The 18,086-nt window shown below is 54.1% G+C and overlaps 1 protein-coding gene across 3 annotated transcripts; it reads right to left on the bottom strand.

Moving 5' to 3' along the window:
* Window positions 1-1,425: 1,425 nt before the first annotated feature.
* SPPL2B (signal peptide peptidase like 2B) lies at window positions 1,426-17,919 on the bottom strand (the record flags this gene model as incomplete). Of its 3 annotated transcripts, XM_083422044.1 has the most annotated exons (16): window positions 1,426-2,874; window positions 3,770-3,930; window positions 4,862-4,939; window positions 5,276-5,375; window positions 5,869-5,931; window positions 6,182-6,256; window positions 6,455-6,536; window positions 6,931-7,047; window positions 8,440-8,536; window positions 8,625-8,767; window positions 9,346-9,485; window positions 9,677-9,766; window positions 13,185-13,367; window positions 14,837-14,956; window positions 16,654-16,783; window positions 17,701-17,799. In XM_083422044.1, 14 exons carry the CDS (start codon window positions 14,936-14,938, stop codon window positions 2,560-2,562), a joined length of 1,746 nt encoding a protein of 581 aa, XP_083278170.1. In that variant the 3' UTR covers window positions 1,426-2,559. The 3 variants fall into 3 exon arrangements, 2 of the variants coding, with proteins under 2 accessions (XP_083278170.1, XP_083278169.1); XR_014506808.1 differs by lacking the exon at window positions 16,654-16,783 and having other exon boundaries at window positions 3,695-3,930; window positions 17,701-17,919; XM_083422043.1 differs by lacking the exon at window positions 16,654-16,783 and having other exon boundaries at window positions 17,701-17,919.
* Window positions 17,920-18,086: the final 167 nt, after the last annotated feature.

The raw sequence follows: 18,086 nt of genomic DNA, 5'->3' as shown, positions 1-18,086 counted from the left end.
CCCCCCCCCGAGGGGGGAAGGGCCCCCTGGATGCACTAGGCCAGGATCGGGGGGAAACCTCACAAAAAAGAAAGCCATGCTTCTGCAAATAAGCAATTTCCTGGCATGGGAGAAGTGGCTGAAGGTGCTGCTGTCTGAATGTGGAACCTTCTGCTGGCAAGATAGTTCTCTCCCCAGGGCCAAAGGACGTCACCACATCCTTGTCCAGGACCTCACAAACCTGCAAGCCTGGGTCACAGCTTTCATCTGTGAAACAAGAGGGAAGCTCTCAGAAGTGCATTTTGGGGTGCGGTGATTTGTTTCTCCAGAAACCTGTATCAATGCTGGCTCCTTTCCAAATCTCCTGCGGACACCCCCACCTGCAAACAACACTGTGCTCCACGGCTCTGATAAGCAGCTAGTCCTGAAAGAGGAAGTGGAAGATGGCAGACAAGTCCCTAGCTGAGTGTTGCCATTTCCCCCTCCCTGGATCACACATTTTCAAAGCCTGCCATCCTTCCTTCTCCTTCAAAACTGGCATTTCTGGTTTCAGGGCTCCCCTGGGCAGTGGGGCTGCCCTGAACATCCCTTTCAAAAGCCAGGCAGTAACCCAAGAAGAGAGCTCAGCTGTGCGGAGCTGCTGCCTAGAGCCAGATTTGAGAGGTGGCGGCGGGAGGGGAGGGGAGCACAGCGTGTACCAAAGGACAGCTGCAGTCACGTAGCACCCTCCCTGGGACGGACGGGATCTTTCTCTGGGGTTCCCCCTTAAACCTGGGCTGTGGTTGCCACAACAGAATGCCTACTCACCATTTTTGCCCCAGTGAAATTTTTTGTTGTTGAATTCAGGGCTTCCTGAGCAGGAATAAATGGGGCCCAGAGAAGACGCTGCCGTGGGGAATCCCAGAAGAAGAGGCAGCTGCTGGATGAGGCCAAGGGGGGTCCTGTCTCACCCAGCGGCCGACCAGGTGCTTCAATGGGAACCCTGCCAGCAGGATCAGAGCCACTCCTCTCCTGTGACTTCCAGGGATTATTAGGTTGTCTTGTTCTCGTTTCTATTCTGTACTCTGTTTAAATGGCAATTTTATATTGTGAACAGCCCTGTGATCTACAGGTACAGGTCGATAGACAAATTTGGCCAACAGTTAAAATAAAAAAATGCAGCTCCCCTTTGCCAGTCAAGGCAGGGGGGAATTGAGTGGGCAGGGGTCCCAAAGGCCAACGCACTAAGACCACTTGCCCTCGTGGGAAAACTCCACCCACTCCCATTTGCAGAGGCCAACGTCCCCTCCCTGCCTGGCGCCCCTCTGCCTGCATGGCGCCTGGGGGTGTCCCAGCAGCCTAGACCACCCCCTCCACCTCCCTAAGAGATGCTGAGAGGAGCTTCAAGAAGCAGAAGCCCCCCAGATGGGATGGAGGGGGTGAACAAACAGACTCCGGAGCCCGGACTGTGTCCACAACTGATGCTTTGTCAAGTTTATTCTCCCAACCGGCTTTTGTAAAATAAAAGTCCCATATACGTTATTTATAAAATGGCTTAAATTAAGGCATAATCCTGCAGTGTCTAAGACAAGCGTCCATCATTCTGCACAAGCAAAAGGGGAGGGGAAGGAAGCCCCCCCTCCAGACCCAGGAAGGGGGAGGTGGTGGCTGCAGCCCCCCAGGGATGTGCTCTGCAGAAGCCGGGAGATGTGGCAGAGCGGCTGCGTCTGAGTCCAGAAAACAAAAAAAGGGTCACCAACAACAAGCGACACGATATAATAGGAGGGGGGAGAGATACACAGAAAGACCCACAGAGGGGAAAGGGCCCCCCAAGAGAGACCCAGATAGGAGGGAGGGGGTGTCCACACAGGATCAGCCCCCTCCTCCCCCAGGGCTGGGCTGCCCTGTTGCCAAAGGTGGGAGAGCGGGTGTCCCACGCAGAAGATTCCCAGAGCAGCTCCAGAGCGGACCAGCGCCCCCCACAGCACAAGCTCTGAAGTGGTGCCTCCAAAGGAAGGGGGAGCAGGCCCTTCCCAGTGGCCTTTGCTCCTTGGCAGCCAAAGTGTGCGATGGGAGGGCAAATGAAGCAAAGCGAATGGCAGAAACCAGAGATCCTTGGGGGGGGGGGGGGAGAGCAGCTCTTTTGGGAGCAACAGAATCCAGCCCAGACACGGCCAGAAAAGAAGCAGGAAGCGGGGTGGGGGTCCCCTCCTCTCTTCACCACCCAGTGATCCTAAAGCAACGCCAGCACAATCCGTCCCCCCCAAGCTCAAAATACTGCCTATGTTTTCCTAGGAAAGGTTATCTGAATACTATCCCAGCATCATGAAACAGGAAGGGAAAGGCGTCTGCTATTTTGCTTTTAAACTATCGCTGAAATTCTAACCGGGACCTTCATTAAGCACCATATTTGGGGAGGGGGGGTGCCAGAAGAGAAGCGCCTGTCCTCTTCTTCGCACGCAGTTTCCCGGCGCTCGGTGGCCAAAGGGACGTGGTGCGCGTCGGTGCTGGGTGCGAAAGGCGGCAGAGTCCGTCTCATAGTTAGTCTCAAGTTAGTCTGTGATGGGGAAGGGGGGGAGGGATGGGGGCGAAAGGGGTCTCCTAGTCAGAGGGGCTCTTGATCCCGCCCTCCCAAGCGCCAGGCTCTTCTATATGGGGCGGCTGTGGGGAAGCCTCTGGGGGCTCAGTCTGTGCAGCTGCGGCCTCCTCCTGCTCCTCTCCCAGGAAGGGGGCAGAGCCAGACGCCTCTCCTCCCTCGTCCGCGGGGCTGCTGCCGCCACCGACCATCTCTTCCACGGGAGTCGGGGTGGCTGCTTGGTCCTTGGCTTCTGGGCGAGACGACGGAGAAGCCTCCTCCTTGGGGGCCGCAGGGCAGCTGACTGGGGAGATCACCAAGGGGGGCTGAGGTAGGTCTTTCTGTAAGCAGGAGCAGCCCCACATTACAAGGGAGGGGGGAGGGGAGGGGAGAGAGAGAGAAGGGTAACTACAACACAGCCGTGCTTTTGTACAGATGTCCCCTCATCCAGCCCAGGGCGCCCAGGAGTGTCCAGCTCCCCTCTAGACTGGCCCAAATGGAACCTGGGGGGCTGCCAGGATAGGCCTGAGCTCATGCAGTTCACCCAGGCCAGCCCCATCTCCACTTCCAAGCCTGACACCAGCCTTTTGAGGGCATCTGAGGAGTCCAGCGGCTGGATCCTGCCCCAGGCCCACCCAGCTGAGCATTCAGTCCCGCCCCCCAGAGGAAGCCCGCTCCCCCCCCCCGTGTGACGGCAGCAACTCTCCCCACATGGGAGCCCTGGGCGGTGGCACTACAGAGGCAGCTGGACTCTGGAAGGCGGAAGGGCTCCTGCTTGCGGGCTTCCCTTGGGGGCGTCCAGCTGGGCTCAGGGGGAGCCCTCAGGCCTGATCCAGCAACACCCATAAACGCCTCTTGCCCCTTTCCAAGACGGCACCCCTCTGCCCCCCGCCCGAGTGACGGAGAAGAACTGTGGAGCTGGAAAGGGACCCTGAGGGTCGTCTAGTCCAACTGCATGCAATGCAGGAATCACAACATGTGGGGAGGAAAGCTGGCCATCTGTGGTTTCTCTGCCCCCCCCCCCCCCATGTGCCATCCTCCCTCACCCCCAGCCATGAATGGTGGCCTCCTTTTGGGGGAGGAGGGAGGTCTGCAAAAGCCACTTCCAAAAAACTCCCTTTTGGGGGGTGGAGTATAATGCCAACAAGAGTTTTACTCAACTTTAATTCTAGTTAGGGGGCTTTTATCCTAACACTGGCCTTTTCTGGAGGAGACTCATATCAAAGTGGTATTCACCGCAAATCCGCTGCCCGTCCAGAACATGGGCAGCTCCTTGCGCCAGAGTGCCACCACGAAGCTGGTGAGGAGTGTGGACGGCACCAGGTACAGCAGCGCCGGCTGCCCCTTCTGCATCAGAGCGAGCGCCACAAATGTCACCAGGAGGCCCAGGCCGTAGGCTGCAGGGAGACAGGCGAGAGAAGGTGGGGGCTCCTTTTCAGCTGGCAGTCACCCAGAAAGTGCCCCCCTGTCTTTCTCATCTCATCTGTGGGTAAATTCTCACATGGGAATAAACACCTCTGCCTCTTCCAGCTCTGCTTCAAGGATTTATGGAACATAATAAATTATAATGGAAAAGGCAGGAAAACTCAGCACAGAGAATCATTCCTCCTCTCTGCTCTTCAGCCGTCTGGACAGAGGAGCAGTTAGGGCTGGGCAATATTTGGCTTTCAATTTTGTGATATATCACCAGCTAAATATTGTGACAGACTGATGTGTTATGGTGTCTGAAATGAGGATGGAGCTACGGAGAGGCTTCGGCTGGCTTTACAGTTTTTCCGGCATCAGTATTTTTTGCATAGCTATGCTATGCATACACCCACATCATGATTTGTGATATATTGCCAGGTCGAAAATTATGGAACCGATATCACGAGAAGAATATCAAGCTGATTTTGGATGTTCTATCAATTATCACCCAGCCTATAACAGTCACCACCCTTCTCTCCTTCAGAGCCTCATAAAGAAGTCGGATGCTATGGGAACCCCGTTGCTGCTGGGGCAAAACAATGCAGGGATCCTTTCCAGACTGCACGTGGAGATGGGCTGCACCCAGAGGGCTCCCAAGGGACCTGATCCACCCACAAGAGAGCCACTTCTCAGGACAAGAGCTGAAAGGCGGCGCTGTCACTGAATTTACTGGCAGGCTCTGCAGTTTGAGGCTCTGCACAGCTGCTGCTTTCAGCACAGCTCATGGCAGGAACGTGGCACATAAATGAACTCTGCCAGTCCAGGGTGGGGTGAGAGGTAAGAAGAAGGGACTGCTGGGCTTCTCAAGGGTGGAGGAGGAGGCAGGTGTTGGCAAGGATGGGGGGGGGGAGCCAGACATACCAATGGTGCAAGCAACAAAATAGACCCGGGAGGACTGGACCTGGATGTCAAAGCGATGGCAGTAGGCCACCAGGAGCCCTGGAGAGGAAAGAGGAGGGAGCCTGAGGCAAGGGAAGGAGTGACAAGGCCAAGCAGGAACACTCCCTGGAGGCGCCCCCCCTCAGCACCCCCCAAGTGGAGCAGCAGGGAGGCTGTGTCCCTCTGGCCTGGCCCTCAAAGGTAGACTGCCTCCAGGAGCAGCTGTTCCCTTGAGCTGCCTCAAGGGAGAGGGCAGCATCCCCACTGGACCAGCCCCATGGGACCCTGCCCTCTCCTCTGCCAGTCCTTCTCTTAGGGCCAGGCTGAGGGGCTCTTCTTTGCCTTCTGCAGGCCGAGTGGGGGCTCAGCCCCAAAGCCACCAGGGAGAGGGCCTACCTGGAACCAGAATGTCCCCGAATCCCAGGAGGGAGAAGGGTCGGTCACACAGTGCCAGTGGAGAGAAGTTGAGTCGGGGCACCTTCAGCACCATCGGAAGCTGCCGGGGGAAGGGGGTCCATCCAGGTCAACAAGAAGCCCCTCTGCTGTCCCAAACGGGGCCAAAGCTCCCACAAGCCCTTGCCCCACAGAGGAGGGAGGGTATCTGGCATTCGAAGCGAGGAGGGGGTGACAGGGGATGGCACAACCCAAAGCCCCCCAGGCATGGGGAAAGCGCCCAAGGAGAAAGATGGAGGAACCCCAGAAGTGCCTCTTCTCAGGCCTGACCAGGACCCAAAACTGAACCTGCCTGCTCTCCAGGGGTGCTTCCCGACACCTCTTCCCTCATGGCTGAGGAGTCTCTGGGCCATTCTGGGTCTAGATACGGCGGGGTGGGGATATCCTGGACCCACTACATGTTTGGACCACGACCCCCCCGACCCCCCCAAGCCTCTGGCCTTCTCCCAGGCTCATCCTGCATCGCCTCCATTTTGTCCACCAGGAAGAGGCCATCTCCCCCCACCAAAACCCGGGACCCTCTGGCAGCCCCTCACCTTTTCGTGAGTGGCGGAGTCTGTCGGGCCAGCAGCCACTTCCACCATGATGCTCTCTCCTGTCTGGAAGGAAAATGTGAGGAGGGGCAAGAGGACAAAAAAAGAGAGAGGCCTGGGGGAAGAGGAATGTGCCTGGTGCCTGAAGACATGCAATGAGGGCACCAGGCGAGCCTCTCTGGGGAAAGAGTCCCATCGGAGAATGGGGAAGGGGCTTCCGATGGCCCCAGCGGAAAGACCCAGCCCAACTCTGACTCCTCCCGATCAGCCCCGCACCCCCATTTGCAATGCCCACCCTGTCAGGCCAATTATGCACCTTCGTCAAGTATGGCGTGATGAAAACGAAGAAGACGTCGTAGACAAAGAGGACCAGGAGGAGCAGCGTGCAGCCCTGGGGGGCAGAAGGGAAAGGGAGGGGTGTCATTCCCAGAGGCTCACTGTTGATTCTGCCTTCCCCCTCACCCAGGTTGGCTTTCTTCTGGCTCTTGAGTCGCAGAGTACATTGAGAGGTAGCCTCAGACCAAGCCAGGAGGCCCATGTCAGCCTCCCTCCCCACCGTCCTGGGGATGAGCCCCCCCCCAAGCCTTACCTTGAAGGTGGGCAAGCGGATGGTCTTGAGCATGTAAAGGCAGAAGGCAACTCCCAGGGCGTCCTGCAGAATCCAGGCCCACCTGGGGGAGGAATGGCCATGGCTCAGGGCAGAGGGCAAATAGCCCTACCCCCTCCAACAGCCGAGGGAGAAGGGTCAAGCCACTTCCCCTTGGGCTCTCTCCGGTCGCCCTTCCTCCCCCCATCCCACTTCCTCTCAAAAAGGAGTCCCCATGGCCAGCTGGGGTGGGGGGTTCTGGACATTCCCTCCGCCCTGCGACACGTCCCATTTCGCCCTGTGCCCAAGAGGACACTGCAGAGCTGGAGAAGGGGAAGAGCAGAGGAGGAAGTTGCTTTCTGGAGCAACTGATGCAGCTGAGGGGTGCAAAATAGCATGTGGGGGGAGCAAGGGGCTCTTCGAAGGGACAGGTGCCCCCCCCACCAAGGGGAGAGCACAAAAAGCACCGCATCACTCACTGGTCCTCATTGCGGAAGATGCCCCAGACCAGGCTGACGGCGACGCAGAAGACAGCCAGGAGCAACATGCGCACTTGGGGGCGCTTGTGGAAGTAGGGCAGGTTGTTGTCAGGGACCCTGAGGACAAGAGGCGGGGTGAGAGGCCTGCACCCCACTTGGCAAGTGGGAGAGGGACCTCTTGGAGCCTCCACCCCAGAGAGCTGCCTGACGCCGAGTCAGGCCTGTTCCATCGAGCCCAGATCTGCCCGCACAGGCTGGCGGCGGCAGCAGGTCTCCAGGGAAGGAGTCTTTGCTCAGCCTGAGTTGGAGATGCTACTACTGGGGAGCCTGGCACCTTCTGCATGCCAAGCAGGTGCTCCATGCCCACGGGCAGAGTCTCCAGGGGAGGAGGTGCTGGGGAAAAGCCTTCCCGGCCCGAGACCTGCTGTCAGTCAAGGTCACCAAGCCAAAGTCACCAAACTCAGCAGACGGACTATTTTTTTCTATTCTATGGGCTCAGGGATGCTTAAAAAAAGACAACCTTCCTTCCTCTTAAGTTGCTCAGTGCCACCCACTCAACCCCCCTCCCCCCACGCTTGGTGTGGAGGCTTTTGAAAACCAAGGGAAAAGGGGTTGGGGGCCAAATCCAGGAGCCCCCACAAACAGGGGCACAGCTCTGACGTCTGCAGATATAGGGCAATACACGCATTTAATAAATAATAATAAATGGCTGCGCTCAGGGTTCATGCCCTTCATTTTTTGTCCTGGGGCAGGACTTTCAGCTCTTCTATGTAGCTCAGAACAGCCCCCACCACTCTCTTTGTCTGACCTGTGCAAGAAAAAGGCAAAAAGATCTCAGAGATCCCCACAGAAGGAAGCAAATACAGCCAGACCTGCCTTGCACCGATTCAAAACCCCACAAGTCAACTGCTCTTGGAAAGGGCATTTGTGCACTTGCAAAACGCACAGGGTGGGTTTTCTGCCTGATTGCCAGGGGCGAAATCTGACGAGGGACTGTCTTTCATTGCTTTCATCTTTCTGCAGTGGAAGTGAGGACCTTTCTGCAACAACAAGGTCCCTTTTCTTGTCCAGATGAGTCAGCTGAGAGTTGGGAGGGAGCCCAGAGAGCCACGGAAGAGGGGATCCCGCCCTGCCCCACATGTACAAGGAGAAGCAAAAGATCCACGTCTTGCCCATCTAAGGCATTTAAGAATTCAGAGCTTGTTTCCTAGATACTGGCTGCTAAACAAGACCAGCCCCCACACATTGATATTTTGCAGTCAGGAAAATAAAAATATATCAGAGAGGGAAGGATAAAGCACAGCTGCTCCCAAGTCCCAAAGGAGGAGGGTTTGGGGTTATGTCCATCCCCCCACTAGCATTCATGCTCTGATAACCTGATTCTTTCCGGGGGGGGGGGGTGTCTATGGCCAGGCAGGATTTGAACCCAGACCACTGGCCCCCGCAAGCTTCATGTGCCAGGGCCACTTAGCCAAAGGTGGCAAAGCAAGACTGTCTTCTGCCTCCTACCTGCATTTCCCCAGAGGAAACCTTCGGACAAACGGGGAGAGGCAGCTGTAGAGGCCGATGGAAGCCGCCAGGCAGAAAATCCCAATGATGGCATACACTGCAGGGGGGAAAGGGGACAAGGAAAGGTGAATGAAGGCAAGGGGCTGGAGAGAGGCTGAACAGCACCGAGAAGCCAGTGCAGGTACCTAGGTGGTCGTAGAAGTAATAGAGCAGGACGAGCATTGAGCAGCACATGACCACAAAGACGCAGATCATGATGGGGGTGACGTCCACTGTCTCGTCCTCGTGCTTCTCCACTCCGTCATCCCGTTTGTGCTTCATGTACCGCCTGCAAGGGAGACGAGACGAGGTCATCCGAGGCTGGAGGCACTTGCTGGTACTGCACCACTCATGGAGGGGCCAACTGACAAGAGGGGAGACATTCTACGAGGGCTCAGCAACCCTAAAATGATGCTCAGGGCTGCCGGCCTCTCTCCCCCCCCCCCCAGCAAAGCAGGGCCTGTCTCCACGCTTCACAAAATCGTTTGCAGCCATGAGATGTGGATGGTAGCCAATGGCTCCATGGGAAACGCATGGAGGAGGCAACCTATCAGGCTATTTGAGAAGTCATGAGAGGAACACCTAGCAGTGACTCCCTCCAAGAGCTCAATGACTGGGCATGGATGCAAGGAATCCTACGAATCCTGGATCCTGTGCTGCCTCGACCTCACCAAACACCTTCTATGTATTCCCAGGGGCTGGTGTCTTGGACTTAGCAGGTGGCAGCTTCTTCAGAGGTCCCCCATGTTTTGATTCCAGAGAGAGCAGCTCTGAACAGTCAAGAATGCAGGATGAGCCCCATGGCACTGCAGGGAGCTGGGCTGGATGACCCTTAGGGGCTACTACTGGCCCCCTGCCCCAACTCACTTCTTGACATCCCTGCTCCCTGCCCAGTAGCCTCCGACGGCCACCGTCCCCACAGCCATCACGAAGATGATCACCATGTTGTAGTCCAAGACTGGCTCGTTGGGGGCATACATGGCCACCTTGACCGAGGGCCCAAAGCTCTGAGGAAGAGGGAGAGAGAGAAGGGAGCTCAGCTGACCCTAAAAAAGAGTTGCCCCAGGAAAGAGCTACCCTCCGGGGAACAGGACGTCCTCCAGGAAATGCCAGTGTGTGACTGGCCTTGGGGGCCCCAAAAGCAGTGCTGCCCCCAATGCCCCTGTGACCCTGACTGGGAACGCGGACGGGGTCTCACCCTGCCAATATCCAGCATGTCTGCGTAGCTCAGCAGAGCCACTGGGATGTCGATCTCCTCATATTGACTGCGGTTGCCGGCCGGCGGGACCTGGAGGGAATGAGGGGGAAGAGCAAAGTGATACCACACACGCCCCACCCTCCCAGCCTGCCCATCCCCAAAGCCAAATGGTGTGTCAAACTCAGAAGTGCATGCAGGCCCCAATCCTCCTCTGTTTACCCCAGGCCACCCAGCTCACATGACTCATCCCCAGCCTAGCGCATCAATGGCTGCTGCGCATTTGGGGGCAAAACGCATCACAAGAGCAACAGCAGGAGGGGGGAGGGCGCCTCCCAGCCCCAGAAGAGGAGATGAATGGCTTCCTTAGAACTCTTAATTGTTCAGAAAAGATTTTGAAGGGGGACATTAATCTCCGAAGAAGGGACGTGATGCAGAAAGCGAAGAAAATTAAAAAGGAAAGTCAGATGTGTAGAACCGCACAGCCAAGGACAAGGCAGAGATGGAGCTGAATGCCCAGGAGGGGGCAGAATGCCTTCCAGGCCAGGGATGGGAGATGCAATTGCAACCTGAGGAAGGGCTTTAGAAAATAAGAAACTAGGCCAAGAATTTGTCTCCTCAGGTATTAAAAAGAAACGATATGGGATGCAGGTAAAGCCTTCATAAGAGGGTTTTATGAAGCACTCAGCCAGTATTGTAACACATGGCTACAATACTACCAAATTGATCACCTATTCAAGAAGGATAAAATCATTGGATTTGCCAAAGAATAATCAAAATTACAAACAGAATTACTAAAAAAAACACCAAAAAGGTATTATATAAAATATACAATTTGTCATTAGAATGGGAATTAAAAGATGAAGAGGTGAAGGAAGTTATGATTAAGTGGGCCAGAGACAAAGGCCACAGGATCCGATTAGACCAATGGGAGAAATTATGGAGAAATGACATCAAATTCACAGCTTGCTTCACAATCAGAGAAAATATAATGAAAATGATGTATCAGTGGTATTTACCGTATTTTTCGCCCTATAGGGCGCACTGGCCCATAGGGCGCACCTCGTTTTTTGGGGGGGAAATGAATAAAAAAATTATTTCCCCCCCCCCGAACAGGCTGCTATCCGCAAGCCTTGCGAGCCCGGCGGCAACTCCCGCCAGGCTCGCAAGGCTTGCGGATAGCTTCCTGAAGCCTGGAGAGCGAGAGGGGTCAGTGCGCACCGACGCCTCTCGCTCTCCAGGCTTCAGCGAAAGCCTGCATTCGCCCCATAGGACGCACACACATTTCCCCTTCATTTTTGGAGGGGGAAAAGTGCATCCTATAGGGCAAAAAGTATGGTAACGCCGGTCAAATTGGCAAAAAATTATAAATCAAAATCTAATTTGTGCTGGAGATGCAAAACAGAAATAGGAACAATGTATCATATGTGGTGGGAGTACATGTATATCAAACAATTTTGGAGTAGCATCCAAGAGAAATTTTAAAAAATGCTTAAAATATCATATAATAAAAAACCAGAGGCCTTCCTCTTGGGAATTATATTGACTGACATTCCTGCTGCTAGGAAAAAAGTTTTCTTATATGCAACTGCTGCTGCCAGAATTATTATAGCAAATAATTTGAAGGAAGAAAAAAAAAACCTCAATAAGAGAATGGCAAATAAAATTTTGTGAATACATAGAACTGGCAAGACTTACAGCAGTGATAAGAGGACAATCAGATCAAAAACTGATAGATGAGTGGATCTGTGTGAAGGAGTTCTGGTATAATTCTGGTATAAATATACAGTGGTGCCTCGCAAGACAAAAAGAATCCGTTCCGTGAGTCTCTTCTTCTAGCGGTTTTTTCGTCTTGCAAAGCAAGCCCATTAGCGGATTAGCGCTATTAGCGGTTTAGCGGCTATTAAAGGCTTAAGGGATTAGCGGATTAGCTGCTAAAAGGCTATTAGCAGCTTAGTGCCTTAGAAAAAGGGGGTGGGGAGCGAAAAAACCCCCCCAGGAATCGCAAGACATTTTCGTCTTGCGAAGCAAGCCCATAGAGAAATTCGTCCTGCGAAGCACCTCCAAAACGGAAAACCCTTTCGTCTAGCGGGTTTTTCGTCTTGCGAGGCATTCGTCTTGCGGGGCACCACTGTATCAATACACAATGAATGAAATTTATAGAGTAAAAAACGAAGAAGAAATGGACATAAGAGGAGGTAGTTAAAAATAATACTGATAGCACAGCGAAAAGAAGAAAAGAAATAAAGGAAGTCACACACAGGTGGAGGGGAGTCAAGATTTATGTATTCATGTTTAGTTTATTTTGTAATTTAAGTTGATTTTTTTTGTTATTGTGTGTATGTTTAATTGTTTTCTTTTTTAGGTATTAAGCAGCTTGGTTTGTATAATAGGTTTGTTTTGTGTTTGTGAGTATTGCATTTACCAATAAAAAATCTATCTAGATATATATAAAAGCAATTGCAGCCTGACTGGGCAGGGGAGGTGAGAAGGGCAGAAGGAATAGTGCCGGGGGTGGGCAGGGGTCCCAGCCACAAGCCTCAGGCCATGGCAGCTCATGGAGGCAGAATGCCTGGGGGCAGCAGAAAGCTGCTGCCTTCGCTCTCATCTGAGGCACGGAAGTAAGAGGGTGCTTGAGTAGATTCTGAGCACAATTCAAAGTGTTGGTGCTGACCTTTCAAGCCCTAAGTGGCCTCAGCCCTGTAGACCTGAAGGAGTATCTCCACCCCCATCATCCAGCCCGGACACTGAGATCTTCTGGGGGTTCCCTCACTGCAATTAAGTGAAGCCACGGGGAGCCAGTGGTTGGATAGTTTCGCAAAGCTACCAGCATGAGTTTGACCAAACTGCGGGAGGGCCTGGCGTGCTCTGGTCCAGGGGGTCACGAAGAGTCGGACACGACTAAACGACTAAACAACAACAACAACGGGGAGCCAGGCAGAGGGCCTACTGAGTTGTGACGCCCACCCTGTAGAACACCCTCCTGTCAGATGTCAAGGAGATAACTACACAATATCTGAAGGCAGCCCTGTATCGGGAAGATTTTAATGTTTTATTGTGTTTTTAATATTCTGTGGGTTTCCGCCTGGAGTGGCTGGGGAAACTCAACCAGATTGGCGGGGAAGAAGAAGAAGAAGAAGAAGAAGAAGAAGAAGAAGAAGAAATGGGTCCCATTAGGGGAAAAGGTGGGCTTGAGATGTAACCATACATCTACATATTTGTAATAATAACGGACGGGCCTCTGTGCTGAGGAGTCGGTGTGGCCTAGCAGGTAGAGTGTCAGGTGAGAGGGGCTTGGGTTCAAATCTTCATGAAGCTTGGGCCAGCTGCCAACTCTCAACCTAGCCTTCTGCACAGGGCTGTTGTGAGGATAATATGGAGAGCAGGGAGACGCATGAGCACCACCTGGAGCTCCTTGGGGGAAAGAGGAAAGAATGCCCTAATTCCCACCAGGCGGGCAGCAGGAAGAAGTGTCGCCTTCTCTCCCCGCCCCTCCCCCCCGGGGACTCACCAGCCTCTCGCGACTGACGATCAGCAGCCCCCTTGCCCCGTTGATCTGGGCCAGCCGGACTTTCTCATAGAAGGTGCAGTTGCCCCGCATGACCATGGGGATGGTGCTGCTGAAGCCGCCGTCGGGAACGTCTGAAGGAGCACACAGGACGGAGACCGTCTGGTCCTGCAGCTGCAGCAGAGACTGGAGGAGGAAAGGAGGAAGAGGAGAACATGAGGAGAGGAAAACGGAGCCCTCTAAGCTGCTCCTCGCCTTCAGAGGAACAACAAAGGAAGCTCAGAATGCCCAAAATGCAACAAAGCAGCTCCAACAGGCCTGAGCAAAGAAAGGCGATTCACCCCAGGGCCAAAATGATCACGAAGCAGGCGCCAGCTGAGGCCCAAGGGGAGGGTGCTCTGATTCATGGGGTTGGTGCTAGCCTACAAACTCCTAAATGACTTAGGAGCCCAATCCTTGAAGGACCAGCCCCTGCCACATCAGGAGGCACATGTGCCGAGATCTGCAAGGGAGAAATTGAATTTGACCGAAATGATCACTACTGTTTTTTGTCCAAAATTAATGCTACTGAACTGTTTTTATGATAGATTGCCAGAAGAATTGGTCCCATATAGGATTTTGGCAGATCGAATAGTCATTGCAACTTAATGGAAAACAATCCTAACTCTTACACTATGTGCTTGGCACCTCTCTGGTATATCACGTGTAATTTGAGATTTCAGTGAGGACTAGCATCTTCAGACACTTTCAATATGATTTGGCATTCCTTTATTATGCATGTACAACGGAACCATCATTTTCAAGGCAACCCTCATCCCCAGCCATGCAAATCTTGAACTAGGCTTAATAATCTGATAACATTGTGGTAGTCTTCACTTGGACTTTGTTACTTTAACCCGTGGGCAATGGGACTCATCCTACGTGGCTGCTTTGTAGCTTGGTTTCTCACCTTTCAATTTTCGTCCCTCGAAATAATAATACGTTTACACAAACACACAAAAGGTTTTCAAAGTTTATGTGTGGCACTGCATGTGACTCTTAATCTCAGAGTTACCGAGTTGGAAGGGACCTCGAGGGGCTGGCTTTCAACCTGTGTCCTGTGGCACCCTGGGGTGCCTTGAAGGATGGCTAGGGGTGCCTTCCCTCCTTCCTATGATGCCCTCTTGCATCCCTGTCTCCCAAAAAGTGGACAGCTGTTTGCTGCAGCAGCTCTGGCAACAAGTTCCCTAGGTGAATGGTGCCTCTGGGGCTGGCTAGGGGGTGCTTCCTTGTGCGGCGGGGGGGGGGGCAGCTCAGAGACCAGGGGTGGCAGCTGTTTCTGCCCAGAGGACTCCCGAGCAGAGGGGGCTGAGGGAACACTCCATAAGGGAGGGTGTTCGATAAAGGGTGAGAGGTTGCCTGCTCAGCAGGCAAGGGGCGACACAACTGGGCTCCTGAGCCCCACAGGGGTGCTGCAGAAACTGAGGGAACTGTGGACTCAAAAAGATTGAAAACCTCTGGACTAGATGACTCTTGCAGTCCCTCCCAACTCTATGCTTCTATGACTTTCTGTGACTAATCATTAACTTGACCAAGGATGGGCTAGAGATGTAAACAGTGATGATAAGCAGGGCAGGTGCCACCCTGCCAGTTGAGGTGCCACAGGAGCCACTCACCGCCTTGCCCAGGTCATGGGGCAGATGAGCCCATTGGGAGTTGAAGAGAATGCAGTAGTCCTTCCCCTTGGAACTCCCCTTCTCGGAGAAGACGCGGACCATGCCAAACTCACAGGAGACCTGGAAAACAGAGGGAGAAGACTTGCTTCCCATCACTCCGGCAGCATCTGGGCTCACCTCCCATAAGAAGGAAAGAAAAGTCTCCAAAGGCCAAAGGGAAACCAGCAAGCAAGATTCAAGCACAAGAGCCCTCTTTTGTGGCTTCCAGCAACTGGGATGAAGAAGCATTTCTGCCTCCAACCCCAGAAGTTGGCTAACAGCCATTTATAACCTTATTCTCCTCCATGAATTTGTCTAATCCTCTTTCAAGGTCATCTAAGTTTGGTGGCCATCACTAGCTCCTAGGTAAGGGAGTTCTACAGATGGTGTGAATAAGTCCTGTCTTTCACCTGCCTGAATTTTCCAACATTCAGCTTCATGGGAGGCCCACAAGTCCTAGTATTACAAGTCCTAGTGTTACGAAAACTCTCCGCACAGGACTGAATGAAAACCCAAAAGGGGCCAGGACTAGGCAGCAAGAGGAAAGCAAGGGGGTGTTGCACATCACTCCAACTTCCCATCAACTTTGCAGGCTCCCAGGTGCCCACACGATCTGGATGCAGGATGCTTTTGAAACTTCCCACACTGCTGTCCACCAGGATTCATGGGCAGACCCCCCGTCTGGGGGGCGAGCAAGGACATTGTGACCGGAGTTGGCAACTTGGGCTGGGAATCTATCTCTCCTTCACTAGGGAAGAACCGGCCACTCAACTGCTGTGGGTGTAAGATTAGAGGGCTCAGGTCTTCGTCTCCATCTGGAGGAAGGGAGAGTCAGAAAGTCACTCCCAAAAGCACCACAAGCAACAAAGCCTGGCTCTCCAGAGCTGGATGCTGCAGGGAATCCCTTGAGGGCAAGGCCCCATCCCGCTGGGGTCTTCCAAGGCATGCTGTTTCTGCAGCCACTGCACCCGAGGTGCACGATCCTGTCTCTCAGGGGGCTTCAATACTCCACCCACTGGCTGCTCTCCAACAACCGGGGGGGAACGGGGCCCTTTGGGATGCGTAACTTTGTGGTGGTTGCTATCACACTCTTCTCTCCTGAGATTCTTTGAGGCGGTTCAGTTCTTCGACCACACCTTACCTGGCGCCAGCCGGGATATCACCAGTTCTCTCCTCACCCTAGCAAAGTATCTACTTGCCAAGAGGGTCACAACAGCAGCTGCAAAGGACTTTGAACGTCCTGAATGAGGTTTTTGTTTTGCAGAAGAGGCTGTTTAGCTACAGGTGAGGGCAGTCACTGGCACATGCTGGCACCCCCAAACAGCTGGATGGGGGATCCTTACCAGTTGCTAAATGCAAAAAGGCAAATTAAGTTCATTGCAGCAAAAAGGCCAGCTTTCCCCCCAAGATTAAATCCCACCACCACCTTTCCTGGGAAGGCGTACCCAGGATGGGTGGCCATGGCAGCATTCTCATGACCCAGGAGGGCCACTAGGCTAGCTAACAATTCACAGGAACAACAATTTTAAACAGAGTGTGTTCCCCCACCGTAGACAAAGATTAGGTCTTTTTATTTTTGCTTTTATCTAGTTTTTAACTTTTTTTGATGCTATTTGGTTCCATTTATATTGTCACAAACCACTGTGGTATAAGTTTATGAAACAACGGTATATAGTTTTAATAAATTATTAAGTAAGAGGGCAAGGGACAAAAATAGGTTTTCTCCTTGCCCAAGGAGCCTCCCTGGGGCGTCTCCTGGAGAAAGCGGCTGTGCTCACCTTCTGCCAGCGCAGAAACAAGATTTGTGGGCTGAGCAACCCATTTGGGCTGACCTTGCAGACCTCTTCCTAGTGCGCTGAGGCTGTGGCAGCAGCAGCAGCAGCACCAAGGCGCAGGGCACAGCCCAACCTGCATCATTGGGGCAGCAAGTCAGTTCATACACTTGTCAACACCCAAGCACTATGTCCTATTTCTCTCTCTCTCTGAATATGTTTCACACTTCCCTCCCTCCTGGTCAAAGCATTTGCCAGCAGACTTTTCCACACAGCAACTCCTAAACCCATTACTGCTGGGGACCTAACCAAAAATGACCCTCAAACCCCAAAAGCTACCTCACCAACAGCAGGGAAGGGCTGCATCCCAATGATGGCATGCTTGCTGTGCATGCAGGATCCATAATCAGTCCTTCCATGGAGAGCCATTGGCTGCCAGCCTGTGCGGAGGTGATGCTGAGCTGGGGACTAGCAGCCCTCTTTGTTTCAAAGGGAAAGGTCCTGCAGCTCAGCAGGGCAGAGCGCCCTGGCTCCACACCCAAAGACTGAGCACAGCAAACCAGCTTCCTGCACAACTGTCCAACCCTCTGCAGGAATATGACGCTGTCGAAGCGGGGATCAAACCTGCAACCTTGCCGTTATCAGCACCAGGCTCTAAGAAACCTGGCTTTCTAAGCCGCCTTGTGCATTAGCTAGAGGACTAGCGCTCCGCTTTGCTCCAAGGGAAGTGGTGCAGCATGCGAAGCCAATCTCGGGATCCCGGGCTTGCAGGGGGGTGGGCTGGAAGACCCTCGGGGGTCCCTAGCGCCCCAGGTGGAAATGGCCCGCTTCCTACGCCTCTGGGGCGCCGCGGAGAGCGAGGCGGCGGGGCCTCGGCCCATTTCACGGAGGGGGCAACTGAGACGCCCCCCCTCGGAAGAAGCCCCGCCTCCCACTGTGGAAGAACGGCAGCCGAAGAGCCAAGCCCCGACCCCGCCTTCGGACCCGAGGGAGGACTGGAGAGGAGGAGCCCCGCCCTCTGCATGAGAAGAGCCTCCTCTTCCTCCTCCTCACCTGGACCGCCAGGAACAGCCACGACCCGAGCAGGGCTCTCCGCCCCAGAGAAGCCGCCGCCGCCATCGCCGCCTTTTGTCCTCCCTGGAACCCGGGGGGAGGGGCGAGAGAGGAGGGAGGAGGTTCTGCTTCCGGTACACACCGGAAGTGAGGCCCGGTTACCCAGCAACCCGGAAAGGAAGCCGCTCTCTCCCTCGCACTCTCTTTCTCTGGGCGCATAGGGATGGGGGGGGGCGGAGAGTCACACAACCACGTTATAGACAGGGACGTTTAACAAGCGCCGAGAGGTAACTTGGCGCCCTCAGGGCCGCTCGCGAGAGTCTCCGCTCGCGGCGGGCGGCACTTCCGGTCTGGGACGGAAATAGGCTATCGAAATCCCCGCCTCC

This window comes from Podarcis tiliguerta, assembly GCF_965153285.1.
Source record: "Podarcis tiliguerta genome assembly, chromosome: 18".
NCBI lineage: Eukaryota > Metazoa > Chordata > Lepidosauria > Squamata > Lacertidae > Podarcis > Podarcis tiliguerta.
The sequence above is the reverse complement of the archived record's forward strand: the minus strand, read 5'-3'. Positions and strand labels throughout refer to the sequence as shown.